The sequence below is a fragment of the Micromys minutus genome (assembly GCF_963924665.1).
Source record: "Micromys minutus genome assembly, chromosome: 1".
Lineage (NCBI taxonomy): Eukaryota > Metazoa > Chordata > Mammalia > Rodentia > Muridae > Micromys > Micromys minutus.
The window spans coordinates 186,654,212-186,674,335 of NC_137969.1; the positions used below are offsets into that span (position 1 = coordinate 186,654,212).

Sequence of the window (20,124 nt, forward strand, 5' to 3'; positions counted from 1 at the left end):
TCTTCCTTCTTTCTTTCTACAAACTGACCATCCTTTGTGTCCTTCCGAGCACTTCTGTGAGCACACGTACCTCTGCTTTCTTAATCCTGAGACTAGCTCAGCTATTCTTGGAGGAACTTTCAAGTGCTGCAGTGCTGGTAGGGGAACAAGGGAAGTGAGCCGGAAGTAGGAAGCGGAACACTGGAGTTCTTCAATGTTGAATAAGCTTGAAGGAACAGATCCTAGGAGCAGTTGGGATAGACCTAAGACGGGAACACAGTTGGCTAGACAGTTCTTCCGAGTACAGCACAGTCCCTACAATGTGTTCGCTGTGATTCTTGCACATTCAGCAGGGTCTCCCATAGCAGCCACTATGATTTCAACTGTTTCCATCCATTTTCACCCTTAGTGAAAACTGTCCATCTCACATCTCATCCCCACAAGAAGGTGGCCAGCAGGTACCCAGGCAAGGACACTGAGGACAGCGTTCGTACCTTGCTCTCTCTGGACCACCATCCATCTCACTCCATTCCTCAGAAGCTGAGGTTGGAGCTCCAGGGCTTCAACTCTGAAGGCTGGAAGCTGTGCAGCAACCAAGGCTTCTTAAATGCACAAATGGCTGGCTCCTTTTTTGCCCCTTGCTAAAGTCTGGCTACATTTTGAATCACCCTTCTCGGCTCCAGATTCAAATTCACAGCTCTTTATCATTCAAGGAAAGAAGAATGTTCCTTAATTAGTGAATTTAATGGCTTCCTAGGGTATCTCCTGCTGTAATAATGACCAAAAGGAAGTCATCAATGGAAGCTCGGACAGAAACTGAAGTAGGCTAAAACTGAAGCAGAAGCTATGGAGGGGTGGGGCTTACTGGCTTGTTCAGTCCACTTACTTATACCATACCAACCACCTCCCAGGGGTAGTACTGCCCACGGTGAGTGGGCACTCTTGTATTAAACTGTCAGTCAAGAAAATACCACAAAGACTTCCCCACACACCACTCTGGTGGGAGCATTTTCTGGGTTGGGGTTTTCTCTTCCAAAATAAGAGTAGTTAATATCAAGTTGACATAAAACTGGCCAGCACAGTTGGCAGCTAGTTACTCCATTAGTTAGTTAGTTAGCTAGCTAGCTAGCATGCTTGCTTGCTTTTCAAAGTCTACTAGTTTCCAAGAGACATACTTACGGATTGTCCCTGTAAACATGTCTCCCCTATATCTTTGAACTGGCTATAACATGACTTTCTTGAACAGGTTAATTTTGCCCTGACCATGAGAATTTTGACACAAAGAGAGCTAAAAACAGAAGAGAGATACAGAAAATAATAGAAAACGAAAAGATTCAATCCAGATCTCTAATGATTCTGTCACTGAGAAGCCACCATTCATTAACTTGTTCATTGTATTTCTGATATTATTAAGGTCAGAAATAAGTATTGAGTTTGGAGAACTAGTAATTGCAAAGAAATGGTTTGGGGTCAACTTCCTGTCTTCCTTGCCGTGCAGAGGCTGCCTACACCCTCCTTTTGTATGATGAGCTGCTGGAGTGGTCTGACCGCCCCCTCAGGGAGTTCCTGACCTACCCCATGCAGACCGAGTGGCAACGCAAGGAGCACCTGCATCTCACCATCATCCAGAACTTCGACCGAGGCAAAGTAAGTCCCAGGGGCAACCCCTGCCCTTCACTTGTCCTTCTTCTCCGGCAGGACCACACTGTAGAGCATATCAGAATACTCGGAGCTTGTTCAGGTGTCTACCTGCAGCCTCTAGATACTTTGGTAAATTAGCTTTGTCATGGAGTCTGTGTTTTAATGAGGCCCATAGTTATCACTATCTATGACTATCTTGAGGTACTGGCATTGTTTTAGTCAGCGATGGCAACTATACCAGATTATATAGTCCGGGAGCTCACTCGGTGTTGGCACCTGGTGATAAGCCTGATGACCTGAGGCTATGCCCATGGCTCTCATGGTAGAAAACAGACTCCTGCACGGTGTCCTTTGACTTGTACTCATGCTGTAATACATATATGTATGCTTATGCGCACACACACACACACACACACACACACATACACACACTAGGTGGATTCTAAACAACTGACGTGTATTTACTTATTTGTTACTGTTTTGGAGGCTGAGAAGGCTAAGTCAAGACCTCAAAGGATGCAGTGTGGTAAAGGCCTACTTCCTCATAGATGGTGTCTTCTCCATGTGTTCCCATGATGGAAGAGTAATTGACTCTGGGAATCCTATTTTTAAAGGATGCTGAGTCTTTTTATGACCTAGCCATCTGCCAGCAGACCTATGTCCAAACACCTGAGGAGTTAGGATTTGGACATCTGAATTTTGGGGAAACACCACATTCAGACCATAGCATTCTGCCATTGTTCTCTGAAAAGAATACTATCTTCCTTTACCTGCTCCCCAAATCGGAATGCATTCTTTCTTGTTCTGTCTTTATTTTTAAGGTAAGATGAAGGATTTGTTAAGGAAGTTGTAGCCCATGGTGTAGCTAAAATGCTCACTAAGTAACTCACCGACTTACTGCCACTTAGTGTGTCACCCGCTTTCCTTCCTGTCCCTCCTCAAAGTCAGTGACTCTTCCTTTTAAATGACTAGGAATCTGAGCACCAGTGTTTGATTTGAACCTTTGGGTGCTTTATATATCTTGTCTCAGTCACAAAGGTTAAGCACTCAGGAGTCCCATTAAAAAACACAAAACTGGATGTCATAATATACACAAAGGACTTGCATCCTGAAGGGGAGATGAGGAGGAGAATAAGAAGAGTGTGTATGTGTGTGTGTGTGTGTGTGTGTGTGTGTGTGTGTGTAGATATACAACGTGATTATGGTTTCCCTTCCCTCTACTCATCCTCATTCTTCCTCACCTCCTAACCATCCAGATCCAGCCCCCTTCTGTCTCTCATTAGAAAACAAACAGGCTTCTAAGGAATTTTAATATAATTCATATGCTAAAAAAAAAAAAAAAAAAAAAAAAAAACAAAAAAAACTCAAAGACAAGAAAATAGGGCAATAGAGATAAACAGAAGAAACAGAGCCCAAGAAAAGGCACAAGACAGATACATAGACACAGAGACCCATTAGTTCACACCAACCAAGGAGTCCCATAAAAACACGAAAGTGATGTCATAATAAACACAAAGGACTTTAACCTAAAACAGGAAGTGGGATGGAAAAGAGGAGAAGAGGGAGAAAGAAGAGCAGGGAGGAAGAGAGGAGGAGAAAAAGAGGAGGATAAAGAAAATAAAAGAACAAAGCCCTCACAGCAGGATTCGACAAGGAACCTGCAAAGAATTTGTTTTCTGTTGGCCATCTATTGTTGAGTGTGACCTACCCTGAAGAGTAATTTGTTTCCCCATTGAAATTCCCCTAGAGAAAACTAAATTTTTATTTGCAAGTGGTTATCAGCTGAAGATAGCTTCTAATTAGGCTTGGGGGCAGGTAGTTACTTCTTCCAGCATATCTAGGACCCTGTCTGGTACCGATCCAGGCAGACCCTGTACATGCTGCCTCAGTCTCTGAGCTCATATGTGTCTCTCCTGTTGTATTTAGAAGGCCTTGTTCCCTTGGTGTCCTCCATTCCCTCTGGCTCTCACACTTTTTCTGCCTTCTCTTCTGCAGGGTTCCCTTAGCCTTGAGGGGAGTTATATCATGGGGACATCTCTTTAGAGCAAGGTCTCATACTCTCTGCATATTTTCTAGCTGTGGGTCTCTGGGTGATCTGGCTGTGACATCTGTCACCACATTGATATCCAGGGTCGATTCAGCAATAAGCTATTTCAAAGTTTCGTATACTGCCCATCCCCGGAAGTGTGTGCTATATAGATCGGGGTTGTAAACCACTACCTACAGTCCTATAGCCAAGATGCTATAAATTGCTTTTACATGTTAAATGGTTGAAAGAAATTAAAAGATTATCAATACTATGAGGCATTAAAAACTGTAACAGATTTGCCTTTCTGCCCATAGATTCTTATTAGAACATAGCCATTCTCAGTTATGACCATACTGACTTCATGCAATAACAGATGAATTTCAATACCTGACAGGTAAATTTAATACCTTTAGTGTTTCGTGGCCCTAAAGCTGCAAATACTGAATGTCTAGGCTTTTGAAGAAAACACTTGGTTGATCATATGCTAGATGACAAAATGTAAATATTCTAAAAGTAACATACTGATCCAACCAGAATCTAATGGCCCTCATGGTCATGTTAGCCAAGCGAGGAGTACAACTTCCAGGCTTGACTTACTGGGCTTTAGAGACCAATGATAATTCCCTCCTGAGCACCGAGTCTATTTGTTTCATGGTCATCATGAAACTACAGTTATTTCCAGAGTGTGGCAAAACACAAGAAAATACTGGTTTTACAGCATGTGTTAGTGAATGTTACAAGGAGCTGACATATCCACTTTCTGAACATTTTTAATTAGTTACATGTTAATTCGGTGGTTTTTTCATGCTTAAAATGGTATTGGTATTACTTTGAATTATTGTAAAGACGTGGAAAGTAAGGCTTTATGATCCAAAAGCATCCACATACCCACCTTTGGATACAGTTGCATATGTATAATGAATGTTTCCTTTCATGCTACTGTCTGTCCGCAGTGTTGGGAAAATGGCATTATCTTGTGCCGGAAGATTGCAGAGCAATATGAGAGTTACTATGACTACAGGAACCTGAGCAAGATGAGGGTAAAGTACTTGAGTGTCTGTGAATCAGGTGTGGTACTCCTGTGTGACTAACTTCCCAGCGGGGCTATATGAATCAGCGTTGCAAACCTCTTGATACAGCTTACAGAAACTTTCTCTCAGATAAGTACTTTCTCTGAAGCATGCTTACCCCACTGATGCAGAGAAACAACAAATCGAACTCTGTGTGCTGTTTTGATTAATATACAAAGGGGGAACCCTCAATCCATTTCTAAAGTCCCACATCTGAAATGCCCAGTGTAACCCAGGATTTTAAGTTTATGATGGAAAATCCCGGCACTGAAGAGCTTCCCAGTTACACAAAAAGCTTTCCTGACAATATAGTTCTCAATATCTATGATCTACAAAACAAACTGGTAGAAATGGTTATCTGGCTTGTATGAAAATAAATTCGGGACAAATGCTGCATAACCCCTCTCTGCACCTTCAGAAATGTTCTCACTAAACCAAGTACCAGGTGCTCAAGGATCTTAATAGTCTGCATTCCTGAGTCATTTGTTTGTATAGCCTTACTTTTAGGTTCAGACAAATCCTTATTCTTGGGAGTTACAAGCATTTATCATGATGAGTGCAAAGGTGCCATTATGTTTCTCTGCTCTTACATATTTAAATGATAATGATATTCCCTTCCACTTTGGAGGCTGGTGTTGGAAACATAACAACATAAAGCTTGCAAAGACCCCTTGCACCACCACAAGCACCTTATTCACGTGCTAGGAACGGATCCTGTACTTTTGGCCAAGTATTTCATGTCAGCCGGCCAATGCTGTGTCTCCTAGCTTGAAAAGTAAGGGAGAAAAAACTTAACTTCGGTTCATCATGCTGATGCTTATATAAAAACATTGCTATTTAACTTCTCTTGGCATCCTGTCCCTGCAACAGAAGTGAGGTTACAGTGTTTACCAGTGAGAGCCCTTGGGTGCCATTGTCACTAAGATTTTTATAAACCCAACACATTACACTTCATATCAACTGCTCTTTGGGGTGCTGTTACTGGGGGAGGAGGAAGCCTTCAAGTACAATATTAGTCTTTCCCTGGAAACCCCGGGGATAACAATACCACAAAAGGGAAGCCATAAGCTTTGTTTGCTGCCTAGTTTGAACATTGTCAAAGACATACTTAAGAGCTTTTAGCCCACACAGCACTTTGTGTTGTACACCTCTCTTGGCTCGGGCTGGTGACTTATCCCCATCCCGCCTATATAAGGTTGTATGTCCTACATGTCCTGAATTACCATGTGCGAGGAAAACGCAAGTACACCTAGCATAAGAATTCTCCAGAAAGGCTGGCTTCTATTTGTGTTAATTCAGGCTTGTTTATATCTATGGTGACGTAAACATTTCCTTAATAGACTTGTAAAATTGTCTCTTCTGGTAGGAATAAGTAGTAAAACCCTTGATCCTTTCAAGGGTCAGTAAACTCTAGCCTATGTCCTGGCAAGTTGAGAAGTACCAGAGAAACCAGGAAACTACAAAGGCTGAATGAAGTATTCAGTATGTATTTATAGCACTGGCTTGCTCACCCTCTCCTGAAAGCATTAAAAAGAATTCAAGTCCTGTTGTGAATGAATTAAAATGTTTCACCAGTGTACAGAAGTACATTCTTTATCGGTATGACTGACATGTGGAGTGGAACTCACAGACCTTCCCCTCTCCTTTCCCAGATGATGGAAGCCTCTTTGTACGACAAAATCATGGACCAGCAGCGTCTGGAACCTGAATTCTTCAGAGTTGGATTTTATGGGAAAAAGTTTCCATTTTTCTTAAGAGTAAGTTCTACACTAATTTGCTTTAATCCTTATGGCTCAGGTCCTGCAATCAAGAAAACTAAGATATGAGTGACATTGTTTGGCAAGTGATGAGAAGGAGACAGCATGTTTTGTCTTGAACAGTTTCTTGTTTTTTTTTTTTAAGTTATTTTATTGGATACTCTCTGCATTTACATTTCAAATGTTATCCCCTTCCCCATCTTGAACAGTTTCTTAAAACCAGTCTCCCCCTTCCGGCATTTATGCTATGAAGTGTCAGTGGTTATGTCTTTCCATCGGTGATATTCGGTGTCGTCCTCAGTGTTCAGTTTCCATAGTTAGCATTAGAGATTGTGGAGCAGGCCAGTAGAGGGGCTTGCAGTTGCAGACTATAGGAATTGACACATCACGTCGAAATCCTACTCCAGAGCCATGGAAAAAGTGTTTGTCCTCTTTGATGATTTTATAAAAAGGTAAATATCACTCAGCAGAGACATCTGATTTGTTGCTTCTATAAACCGTTTCTGCCAAGGGCAATTTCAAGATGCTGTGAGGTAGTACAACATACTAATTGTCTCCTGTTTACAGTGTGCCACACAGGATGGTATATGTGTGGGTGTTGTTGGACACATCCAACTGAAGCATCCCCCATATATTAAAATGCTGGTTAAGAGTTCCTTTACTCACATAGGGAACTGTGGAGAAGTGCTCTGGATTCCTGATAAAATCTATTTATTCCATTAGTGAGCCAGGTATACCAGCACTTGGGAGGCTGAGGCAGGAGAATTGCCACAACTTTACTTTGGCCAGTGGTAAAATCCAGGCCAGCCTGGCCTTCAGAGTAAGAACTGTCTTTAAAAAAAATAAAAGCCCACTCATAGTACCTATAATCCCAGCACTTAAAAGGTAGAGAAAAGAGACCCTGTCTCAAACTCTCTCTCTCTCTCTCTCTCTCTCTCTCTCTCTCTCTCTCTCTCTCTCTCTCTCTCACACACACACACACACACACACACACACAGAGAGAGAGAGAGAGAGAGAGAGAGAGAGAAGAAGGGAAGGAGGGAGGGAGAGAGAGAGGGAGGCTGGGGGGTGGGGAGAAGACCAAATTGAGTGCATTACAACTTTATTTTTTTTAACTTTATTTTAAAAAACAAAGATAAAAGAAAAATGTAAACATTTTTGCATAAATGTATACAAATACAATTGTGTCAGTGCTTGGCTTTTTTTTTTTTTTTTTTTTTTTTTTTTTTAAGGTTTGATACTCTGCATTAAGGTCTTACTAGTTACAATGAGCAAAAAGTACCTGTAAAACAGGATGTAACCCGGAATTAGTCAACATGTTCTTGGTGTGTAAGGATTGAGCATGACGTTTTGTTTTTTTTTTTTTGTTGTTGTTGTTTTGTTTTTGTTTTGTTTTGTTTTCTTTTTTTCTTGAACTTCACACAGTCTGTGAGTTGTTTCTGGGGCAGTTCAAGCCTCTGGGGTTAGCATCCCACTATCGGTGACTGCATATTATGTCTGTTCTTTTGTGACTGGGTTATCTCACTCAGGATGATATTCTCTAGATGCAGCCATTTTCTTAAGAATTTGGTTAAGTCATTGTTTCTGGTGGCTGAGTAGTATTCCATTGTGTAAATGTACCACACTTTTTGTATCCATTCATCTACTGAAGGACATCTGGGTTCTTTCCAGCTTCTGGCTATTATAAATAGAGCTGCTATGAACATTGTGGTGCATGTATCTTTGTTGTGTATTAAAGTGTCTCAGGGGTATATGCCCAGAAGTGGAATAGCTGGATCTTCAGGTAGTACTATATCCAATTTTCTGAGGAATTGCCAGACTGATTTCCAGAGTGGTTGTATCAGTTTACAACCCCACCAACAGTGGAGAAGTGTTCCTCTTTATTCACAACCTCGTCAGCATCTGATGTCATCTGAGTTTTGGATCTTGGCCAATCTGACTGGTGTGAGGTGGAATCTCAGGGTTGTTTTGATTTGCATTTCCCTGATGGCTAAGGATGTCGAGCCCTTCCTCAGATGTTTCTCAGCCATTTGATATTCCTCAATTGAGAACGTTTTGTTTAGCTCTGTACCCCATTTTTTAATAAGGTTGTTTGAGTGCATTACAACTTTAAATCTCAATATAAAAATATTTGTGTTGACCTAAATCTTGCCACAACTGTAAACATGTATGAGAAAAGACAAGGCGAATCTACTCAGACAAGGAAGAAGAGAAAGATGTCTTTACTGCTTAATCTTTTAGCTTGTCTGCCTTTTAGATAAGTCGATAGACTGGCAGAATGGATCTCAGAATATCCAAAGATCATAGTAAACATCTAGATCTCACGGGACACTTCAGTGATGGCTGTCGTATGGCGGGTAGCACTGATCACCTGGGAGACAAGCATTCAGGCATCCCTCTCCTACCATCTTGTCCAGTGGATCACTCTGAGGAAAGCCCTGCATTAGAAAGGAAGAAAGGAAGGAAGGAAGGAAGAAAGAAAGATAGAAAGGAAGAAAGAAAGATAGAAAGAAAGAAAGAAAACATTCATATCTCTCTCTCTCCTCTCTCCTCTCTCTCTCTCTCTCTCTCTCTCTCTCTCTCTCTCTCTCTCTCTCTCTCATATTCCTGACTGCCTGTGGACTGACATGTGACCAGCTGCTGACACCCTCACTTCCCCACTACGAGGGACTATGCCCTAAAGCCATGAGGCCAAGTAAACCCTTCTGCCTTGAGAGTTTGTCAAACATCATTTGTCAGGAAACTTTATCACACCAACAGGGAAAGGAACTCGGGAAGTTGACATTGTCTTTTATCAATTGAAATGACCAAGCACTCGAGTACCACAAAGACGTTATATAAACTCTAGGTTGTGCTTTAAAAAAAAAAAAAAAATGCACCCAGCATTGGCAGGTAGGCCTGTCTGAAGATAAAAGAAAGATTACTTCCAGATTGGAAAAAAAAGCCCATAATGGCAAATGCAGTGGATTTGCTAACTTTAAAAGACTATATCTAGTTCTGGTCAGTTGTCAGTACCCCTTAAAGAGCACAGGGGCCTGCGGCCTGGGGCCTGGCTCTCAGTGAAGTGGTGCTCCTTCTAGAGCAATGAGCAACCTAAGGGACCAGAAACTCCCTCTACAGGGCAAAGTGTGACTTTGATGTATGGGAGTCTCTTCTCTCAATACAAAGTTTTACGGTATGAAAAGTGACATCCCTCCATACCATGTCACGAATTGGCTAGTCCATTGTGAATTGAAGGTATGGTGTTTGGAGAACATAAAAGTTTCAGGAACCCCCAAAAACTTCTGGTTTCTTTAAACTGTAAGAAGAAAACAAAATAACCGTTAGGTTGAAGGAAATGTAGTAATATTTTATACATTATATGTCATATATTGATAAATGTCAGTATCGATGTGTTTATCTCTATGCCAAACTGGTCATCTGATATACATTTTTATATTTTATGGAGGAAGAGGCTCATGACAGTAAATGTGCTGAAAGCACACTAAGCAGCCCTGCCCTGACTAAAATCTGAGTTTAGTTACAAGCATACAGTGGGGCATCCTAGATCCCTATTTACCCCATGTAATTACTTAAATGAAAAGGAATATAGGGTGGAAAGATGGCTCAGATTAGCAGCACTTGCTGTTCTTCTAGAAGGACCCGAGTTGGGTTGCCAGCACCCATGGGAAACAGGTGACAACTGCCCTTAACACTGGCTCTAACACCCGATTCTGGCTTCTGCACCTACCAATATAATATGGCATACATTCACAAATATATGCACATACATGTAACATTTCTTTAAAATCCAGTCTTTAAAGATAATATTTTTTTAAATCAGAAGTATCTTGGAAGCGCAAATTATTAAAAAAAGTTTAGCAAACAACAAAACTACATTGACCAAATATATATTAAACTTCATTTAGTAAACAATTATAATAAATTGATGTGTCTCTCTTTGTTCTCTTGGAAAATAGCCTTTTTCTCTGTAATTGTCATTTACTTCAAGATGAAAGAGAAGGGTCGCCCTCTCTTGGTTTCTAAGCAACACTGCAGGCTTCAGAATTACAAGGAGTGCCCCTCCTTGTCTTTTTTTTTTTTTAATTCCAAATTAAAATTAAATATCGAGATTTAAGATGTCCACATGTCCATTTGTTACTTGATTTTTCTGGTGCATTTAAAAATTCTAGTACATTGAAACAATTATATAATCTAAGTATTTTCCCCATAAATAGAAAGTGTTAACCCAAAGAACCTTCAGTAGATGAATGGATATAAAAATTGTGGTATATTTACATAATGGAGTACTACTCAGCTATCAGAAACAATGACTTCATGAAATTATTAAGAAAATAGATGCATCTAGAGAATATCATCTTGAGTGAGGTAACCCAGTCACAAAAGAACAGACATAATATGCAGTCACTGATAATGGGATACTAACCCCAGAAACCTCTGAACACCCCAGAAACAATTCACAGACTATATGAAGTTCAAGAAAAACAAAAGCCAAAAAAAAAAAAAATGAAAAATCATTATGCTTAATTTTTACACACCAAGAAAACTTTGACTATTTCTGGGTTACATCTTATTCTACATGTACTTTATGCTCATTGTAACTAGTAAGATTTGAATGCATACTATCAAACCTTTAAAGAAATCAAGTACTGACAAAAATGTATTTATATACTTTTATGCAAAAAATGCTTTTAAAATCTGTACATTTATCTCTTTTTTTAAAATAAAGTTGTTCAATTTTTTTAAAAAAAGTGTTAAACCTCACAACTGGGCAGGTCAGCATCTACATCATTAAAAAAGAACACTGAAAGCACTTATATGAAGGTCTATTCTAAATATTTGTGGTATCACTGCTTATATCATCCAAAAAGTAGGAAAAAAAAATACTCAAGGGTCATAAGGTGACGGATGGACTGGCCAATTTAATTTATCTACACAATGGATGACTACCCAGCATCAAAAACAAAAGAAGTATAGTGTACATCTCTGCCACGCACTAAAGAACTCACTGAAGTTGCCCAAGATATAGATAGCTTTAGTTGGTAAAAGGTTTGCCTAGCAGACAGGAAGTCTTTGGTTCGATCCCCAGCACCGCTTAAACCAGGCATGATTGATGCACATCTGTAATCTCAGCTCGAAGGAGGTGGAGCTGGGAAGCCAGTGAGTCAGTGACAAGAGCTGTGGGTGGGTGAACAGTTCTCATTACTGTGCAGTCTCAGCTGTAACTTGGCTCAGCAGTTGTAATTTATTGTCATTTAACTACCAAGGACCGTTGCTCGTAGCTAACCAGTTATTGGGATACATTTTGAAAATGCTTCCATCTTTGCAGCTCTCTGGTCTAACTAAAATAGTTCTTAGCATTCTTCTTTCTTTTAAGATTTCTTTGTTCTATGTATGTGACCCAAGTAAAGAGGGCATCGGACCCCATTACAGATGGTTGTGAGCCACCATGTGGTTGCAGAGAATTGAACACAGGGCCTCTAGAAGAGCAGTCAGTGCTCTTAACCAACCACTAAGACATCTCTCCAGCACCACTCTTGGCATTTAAAAAAATATTTTATTTATGTGTCGGGATGAGAGCTGCCATGCTGCATGTAAGGAGGTCAGAGAACAATTTGCAGAAGTTCGTTCTCTTTTTCAACTATCTATGTCGTGAGCAATGACTTTTACCCGCTGAGCCAATTCTCTGGCCCTAATCTTTAGCATTCTTACCTGAATAAAAGTGTCTTGACCTCTAGAATTAGTTAATAGACTACAGTATAATATAGCAAAACAAAACAAGCAAACATTTAGCAAGGCTCTCGAACCCACTAAGAGGATTTCCAGCCCTAGCAAGCTGAGCTAAACTGGTTATGGTGTGGGAGCCTTTGGCCCTTCCGTCCTTCTGAAGACCAGACCAGAGGTGTCCTGACCTGTCAGTGGAAGTATAAAGCCGGTCTCAGGGCCCTTTAGAATAAAATGCAGTAATGTGGGTTTTTAGTTATTGCAAATCGCTGTTCTCTTAGAAACTGGAAATTCATGTGGATGAGTATGGCATGCATCTTATAAAAGTCATCTCTAACATCTGTCTATCAACGTTTTAAGACACTGCTTAGATCTTGTCCCTGATGCTCACCATCAGTCCCCATGCAACTGGACCTGGGATACAAAGCCTGCTATTGGGTCTGGTGAGAATCAGGAACGAGGGAGGCCTTTGCCCGTTGCCCAGCATGTTTAATTCACGGGCATATCCTCGCACAGTTCCGGCTTATTTCATCACTGTTGCGGTGTCGTGACTTGGAGTTAGATGGTCAGTTATCACCACAGTCGTGGAGTGGTTTCTTTTAATTCTCCTTGTTATATAATCCTAACTTCTTTTTTGGTTGCACCCCCAGAATAAGGAGTTTGTATGTCGAGGGCATGACTACGAAAGACTGGAGGCCTTCCAGCAGCGAATGCTGAACGAGTTCCCCCACGCCATTGCTATGCAACATGCCAACCAGCCTGACGAGACCATCTTCCAGGCGGAGGCTCAGTGTATCCATTCCTGATGGGCCCCGGTTGGGTGGTACCTGTTGTTAGCTGCAGGACACTGTCCTGTGAAGTGTTGTGGCCACTGCTACCTTTCCAGTGCCCTCCCCCGTTAGACTTCCTGGACCTCACTGTCCTGGTTGGTGCCTTCTGAACAAAATGTTATCACAGTCAGCTGGAAAGAAAATGCCATAAACATCCGGAACCTTCTCCCTTTTGATTGACGCTTCTGAAGCTCTTTCTTATTGGATTTTTTCATAGGACAATCTTCCTCTGACTTCCTTTGGAAGCTACAGTTCAGGGAGAGGTTGCATTTATGATGGCATATCTTCCACCCCCTCTTCCCTTTCTACTTCAATGATGGAGTGAGGGAAGGAAGAAGAAGAAGAAGTGCCTTCAGTATTCTTGGTGGGGATTCTCAGCTATGATATTCTGGACTCTGACTTAATAATAGTATATAATTCACAGCCCTCCCCCACATGTAAAACATCTAAACACAAAACAAACAATTCAAATGGAAGCATGTAGGCTTTAGACACAAAAGCAATTCATCAGTTTTCTGGTTAGCGCTTTTGGTCATTCCATATTATTATAAATGAATTTTAGGAGCCATAAACAGTCTGAAGATGAAAGTGTCTCATGTACATGAGGTAGATTATTCTGATTCTGAGAACCCAAACCCAGCTTTCCCTCCCCATCCCCACTAATGAAAGCTGTAAATTCACAGGTTACAGAAATGCCAAGCAGATGTCCTGTCAGAATCAAACTCTTAGGACTAACTAGATCAAGGCCTGAAATTGAAGGCATGCTTGGGCGTGTGTTATTCATAGCTTCTGGGCAAATTTTAAATGACTTCAGCCGGAATAGAACCACCAGACTGCCTTGCCATTTGACAAGCCAGGTTCCCTCCTTGACTCTTTAATCTTAGATTTACAGATATATGCTGTGACTCCCATTCCAGAGAGCCAGGAGGTACTGCAGAGAGAGGGGGTGCCGGACAACATCAAAAGCTTCTATAAAGTGAATCACATCTGGAAGTTTCGCTATGACAGACCATTCCACAAAGGCACAAAAGACAAAGAGAATGAATTCAAGGTACCCTACAGTTTCTGTAACATGCTGCCTCCTCAAATGCTTTCCTAGACTGAGCTCTCTGACTCTCAGGAACTAGTAACTGAGAATGATGTCATGCGACTGGAACAGAGTCTAGAATTCTTTTATTGTGGTAGCTCCCCAACTCTGCAGTATTTCCAAGTGATGGGAAACATTTTCTAAGCAAGAAGTATTTTGGTTGTCAGGTCAGAAAGTCTGAGTAGATCTTCGAGTAGGTCCTGAAGTCAATTTTCCTATAGCAGATCCAATACCAACGGTGCTTAGAGCATGTTGGAACTCAGTCCAGGTGTCCACTCATGGTGAACCACTGTGGGAACAGCCTGTGTATTCTAACACCAAGGAAGTACAGAGTAAAGAAAAGGCAGGCAATAGGCAAGGGACAACTGAGAAGAGGCCATGTGGGCACACTGGTGGCACAGTGGAGATGCTCTGTTCTGTCCTTTGCTCTAGTCCTCATTACAACAGTGTGGTTAGGATTCTGAGATGAGGACCAGAGTGTATGCTGATCCTGGCATCTGCATGGCCCAGGCTGTCTGTCCTCACCAGCTCCAATGTGCCCTGCTAGTTTAACATGCTCCCAGTCAGAAAGCTCACAGCCTTACTGGGAAAAGGATATCTAAATATCTATTCAGTAATCACTTTTGGCCATCTCTTTCCTGGAAAACCATGATAGGAGAAGACTGGACCCCAGTCACTTGGCATTCTAACCTGAACAAAATTGCAAAATGAGCTTATACCCGTGGGTCTGTTGCTTAGCATCTCTTACAACAAAATAGTCAACCCATGACATGTCTCCTAACACTGTCAGTCTTATATAATGCTGACCCACCCATCCTTGCCCAGTGGTTTCCCAGTGCTGTCAGAGGTTACTGCAGGCAAGGGCAAAAGGAGATGGTTTTGCAGAGTTTCAAGAGGACTGAATTTTTTAAATGGGCCCTTGTGGTAGATTTGATATGCATTTACTGTGGATCTTTTCAGAAATCTAATCACAAACTACATATATATATATTACTAAATATATATATATATTTTTTAAAAGACTAGAACCGTCAACTGTACTAGCAACCTGTCCCACTAGCCTTGTCCTTTCTGCATATTTCTAATTCTCTTTTCCCTCCTCCCAGACCAGCTAAAGATCTGATTGGTTATGATATAGTTCTTTCTACTTGCAGTGGCTTCCAATCCTCACACCTGGATTCCCTAGAGTCAAGACATTTGGTTTGCTCAGCATCACACGCCCATGACCTTTAGCCTTATTACTGGAACCCATGTCTTCCAACTCCCTTTCTTTCCTTTTTCTACTGTACCATATTTCCTCCTGGCCAGCAATTTCATGATACAGCTGCCTAAGCAGGGTGGGTAAGGTTAGATTAGGCTCCCTTTCCCTAGAATCTGCCTCCAAACTGTGCCCCATCATCCCCTCTCCACTTCTTGGTCCACCTACCCTCTCCTGTTGGCTCGAGCAGCACCCACCCTCTCACGAGCAGCTCCAAGTCTGTGTGGGCGCCTTCTGCCTGACAGCTCCCCCCACTCTCCTCCCAGTGAACTCCTCACTCAGTAAAATCCACCTCACTTGTCTCAGCTGCCATCCTGGTCCCCCTCGGAGTCATGAGCACCTGCTTCCCATGCACACTGTGAGCATCTCTTTCATCCCTCTGAGTTCCTGTCTCCTTGCCTCCCGATCCTCTTCGGAACCCTCAAGCTCTTACCTACCTCATGGACTTTTCTGCAGTTGTCTTGGTAGCTCTTCCCTGGTGCAAAGTCATCCTCATTTTAACCCCTCTGTATGAATATATGATGCAATTCCAGGAATTTCGTCAAGTTCCTGTTCCTGTTGTTAACACACTAAATAACAATGATAAGATATACATTCCAAAACTGGTTAATAAAGGAAAGGTCTTGTCGTGAGCAGAGACTCATGTGTCCTGAAGGAGCCGGCACGACTTGGAGCACACAGGTGTCTGAGTTACAGAAGCTCAGCTCATCACCCGTATGCACAGTGTGGCTCTGGACACGTGATGCTGGAGAGGAAAAGAGTCTCTGGGTGTGGGTATCAGTGCCAGCCCTTCCTGTAATTAGAATGTGGCTTTGAGGGAGTAAAGAGTCTTCACCTTAAAATAGAAGGTCTAAGCCCTGTATTTCCAAAGTCCCCCCTTTTAGGTAACTGTTACCCTAATCTTGTCTTGGCAGCTCATACTGTTACCCCTTCTAGATGAAAATGGCTAAATCTCAGCGAGTGAACGGGTTACATTTGGAACGGGTTAGGTTTGCATTTCGAGGAAACCATAGAGAAGCTTGCCCTTGCTGGCCCTTGCTCTCTGAAACCTATGCTCATTTGCTCTGCATAGAAAAAAGGTTTGGGCAGTATGAGGAATTACGAACTGGATTGTTCCTCAAGTGTCCCAGGAAGGCTGAAGAAAGGCTGCAGGAAATAAGAAGCACCTGCTCAGACTCGTCACCACTCGGGGCCTAGAGAGAAGGGCGCCGTGGAAACTGACTTTGTGTTGTTTTGCAGAGTCTCTGGGTGGAAAGAACATCACTGTACTTGGTGCAGAGCTTACCTGGCATCTCCCGCTGGTTCGAAGTGGAAAAGCGTGAAGTGGTAAGGAACGTAGCACCTTCCCAGCAGTCACCTGTGCCCCAGGGCACAGAATCCACCACTACTTGCTGGTGCTCTTCACTTCCTGGGTTCCCTCTGACTGCATTACCTAAGGTACTGATTGAAGGAAAAGGTTGATGTCCTGCTTCAACCAACCAGAAAAATCCTTTAAAGCAATTATGGTCACAGCATGTAAAAACAGCATGTCGGAGTTCTGGAGTGACAACCAGCAGGCCAACTCTCCTAACTGCTGGACCTGTGGTCTTCATTTCTTACCATGTGCCAAGAAGGCAGCCTGTTTTCTTGTACAATCATCATGTCGGTGTTAGGACATGGGGGGTCCAAACCAGCTTGGTCACTCTCTCTGAGCCTTAGTTTTCTTGTTGGCAAAATGAAGCCCTTTCATGTAAAGCTTATGTGAAATCCGTCTTTGTGGAACCTGTGCTGTTTTGATGTGCAGTGAGAGGGACAGTGAGAGAAGGTGAGGAGGCCTGGATGGAGTTTCAGGGAAAGAGGCCTTTATGGAATCTGATAACCTCATCTCTCAAGAATTCTCTGGTTGCCGGGCACCTCCACAGCTTCCATCCCAAATGAAGAGAAATGGGAGAGAGGAGCTGACATTAACAAGGCTGGTATTACACCCTGGTTCTGTCTCTACTGCCTTTCAGTATGACAGCCATAGTACTCCAGCCTCCCAAGATCTTTTCCTTGTCCTTTTGGACATCCATATGGCTCTGAGCCAAGCCCTTGGAATGACCTAATATTCTATTTGAAATAAAATACATCAATTGTAAATCTATCATGCAAACAATATCTTAGTTAAGTAGCAGCTTACTCTGTTGATAAATAAAGTAGTTCTCCCCAGAATATGTTTCCAGAATGGCTTCTCCTAAAAAAAAAAAAAAAAAAAAAAAAAAAAAAAAAAAAAAAAAAAAAATTAACAGCATTTAAGACAAAATCATCACGTTCAAAGCTAAGGGTCGCATGAGTTTTTCATTTTCCAGTGCCAAAATATTAATGTGGCTCCCTAAGGAAGCTAAACCAATTCGTGAAAGTATGTCAGTCCAGTTATATCTTTGTGCAGTCTGAGTCGGGGGTCCCCCAATGCTGGTTGCTGGTATAGCACTCCGTAGTGCCTTTCAGAGAAGAGGGGAGGCTGCCAAACACTGTGCTCAGAAAATCTCATTATTATGCTTCCTACAGAATGGCAAAAGCTCAACCCACAGCAGCGTTCTTAGTCCCCCACACTGCATTAATGACTCAGAGAGTCTTTTCAGATCCACACAGCCCAGAATGTTAAATCCTATGAAGACTCACCAATGGTCCTAGCCCAGGAAACCACACACACACACACATACACACACACACACACACACACACACACACACACCACTCATGAAAAATAGCATGCTGATAATGATAAAGAGAGAAATACTAAACACAGCCTTTCAAACATCAGCTGCCTACATTCTTAGAGTATGTAATCTTATGTTCCAAGAGAACAAGTCACACTGGGCTACTGCGTTCTCTGAGTGCAGCCCACTCTTAGCAGCCCCCGTGTGGTTCTCTTGATTCTGCTACCTGGAACCATCCATGACCCATTAGAGTTGTTGGCTTACTGGCTCGGTTCTTGCTGTAGAGGGACTTCAAGAACATAGTACGTACTCAAAAAAATATATAAAAATTGGAATTTCTTATCTGCGATGCTAAAATCTGCAAAGTTCATTTGATCATAGAGTTTATGGTTAAGGAAGCCCATTGGTACCTTTTCCAGCAGGAGGAGCACTAGCCCACAGGGAGGAAGCAGGCAGCTTTGTTCTAACTTGATTTGTCTACTCCTTGCATGGTGTGTGGTGTCTTTATTTAGCGGTAGAATCTTATCAGCTAGTTCTGGTGGGCAACCAAGTAGAATGGCGAAAATCTGTATTGCTGCACAAGCCTGCAGAGCTTCTTTGACCAACAAATCAACAGACTTCTCATGCCTGACACTAGGGGTTTGTCTAGTGACTCCCAGCATGTGGCAGCAGCACTATCCAAAGCCTTGGGATTGAGTCCTTTGAACTCTTCCTTAACTTCTGCTTTATATTGGCTTAAAAAGTAGTGTGGGTCTATGAATGGCAGTTTTCCACACATCTTAGTGATAGTTAACCTTCCTCTCCTGTGTCCACCTACACCCATCCCCGCCTAAACTCTCCATCCTCACAGTCCCCCATCTGGATAGCCATATCTTTGTGCTGCTTTCCCTACTCCCCTAAGGCATTTCCCCACCCAGTAGCTCTTAGCTCCCTTCATTGATTCGTCAGGCACTCCAGGTGAATCACACCTATCCGAAGGCCTGAAGGCTAGACTCCACATGTGAGAGAGCATGCAGTGTGTTTATCCTTCTGGGCCTCGGTAGAATTTTCCCTCCATTCCCCTGCAGACTTCCTGATTGTACATTTACAGCTGAAAGAAACACACTGTGTATATGGACACATTTTCATCAGTGTTTCTGACGTAAGATGCAGCGCCCATTGGGTATTTGGTTAGGAGAGGCTCATATGGCAGTTCCATCTCTACGGTTTTTTTGTTTTTTTGTTTTTTTTGTTTTTTTGGAGGAACCTCCACTCTGATTTTCATAGTGACTGAACCAGTTTACGCTCACCAACAGTGAATAAGGGTTCCTCTTTCCCCACATCCTAACCAGTGTTTGTTCCCTGTGATAGCCATTCTGATTCTGGTGGGATGGAATCTCAATGTGGACTTGATGCCCCCTCCACAAGGGGGAATTCTTATCCAGTGCAGTATGCCTGGCCCCCTGATCCATGCCTGAGGAGGTGTTAGGCCTTATCTGAACTTATTGCTGTTTGGTTAAGCTGTCTTGTTGCCATGCTGCCTTCTAACTATCTATGGTTATATCCCCGTATAAGTGCTACGTCCGGCCATAATCAGAGAAGCTTGACTGTAATAAACTGGTGAATGCAGAGACCCAGGGCTGTGCAAGGTGCTGGCTCTAAGTAACACCTGGACTCTCAGCCCTAAACAGGACGTTTGTCTAAGGCTCAAGGATCAATGCAGAGGAATATAAGCTAGGAAGGGCTGTGGAATGCTGTCTGCTGGACCTGGCACACCCAGTATACTTGTGAACTGTGGCTTGCTGTAATGACCCTACGCAAGACTGGATCTATCAACATTCAGCCGCAGATCAGGAATAGGTTTATGGAGCCCTACCGCTCCCTGCTGAACTAGTAACGGATTCTTGGGAGGGGATAGTCATTCTTCACTTGAGTGCCCACTGAGGGGTACACTAGACTCAGTGGGTGACTCCAAGAGAATCTCAAAAAATATCAACAATAAAAATGAAACCATCAGCAAAAAAAAAAGATGTAGGGAAGGGTACTCAAGGGCAGGATGGAATGATAGGGGTGTAAGGGAGACTAGAAACAT

At 42.4% G+C, this 20,124-nt stretch overlaps 1 protein-coding gene across 3 annotated transcripts in view; it reads left to right on the forward strand.

The window, feature by feature from the left end:
* Positions 1–20,124, forward strand: part of DOCK4 (dedicator of cytokinesis 4) — a 383,278-nt gene that overhangs the window by 339,388 nt on the left and 23,766 nt on the right. For all 3 annotated transcript variants that reach the window (XM_080927592.1, XM_080927594.1, XM_080927593.1), the window contains exons 36-41: positions 1,478–1,626; positions 4,603–4,689; positions 6,372–6,476; positions 12,851–12,992; positions 13,915–14,081; positions 16,615–16,701. In XM_080927592.1, the coding sequence (XP_080783718.1) occupies positions 1,478–1,626; positions 4,603–4,689; positions 6,372–6,476; positions 12,851–12,992; positions 13,915–14,081; positions 16,615–16,701 (737 nt within the window). The remainder of the gene's footprint in view (positions 1–1,477; positions 1,627–4,602; positions 4,690–6,371; positions 6,477–12,850; positions 12,993–13,914; positions 14,082–16,614; positions 16,702–20,124) is intronic.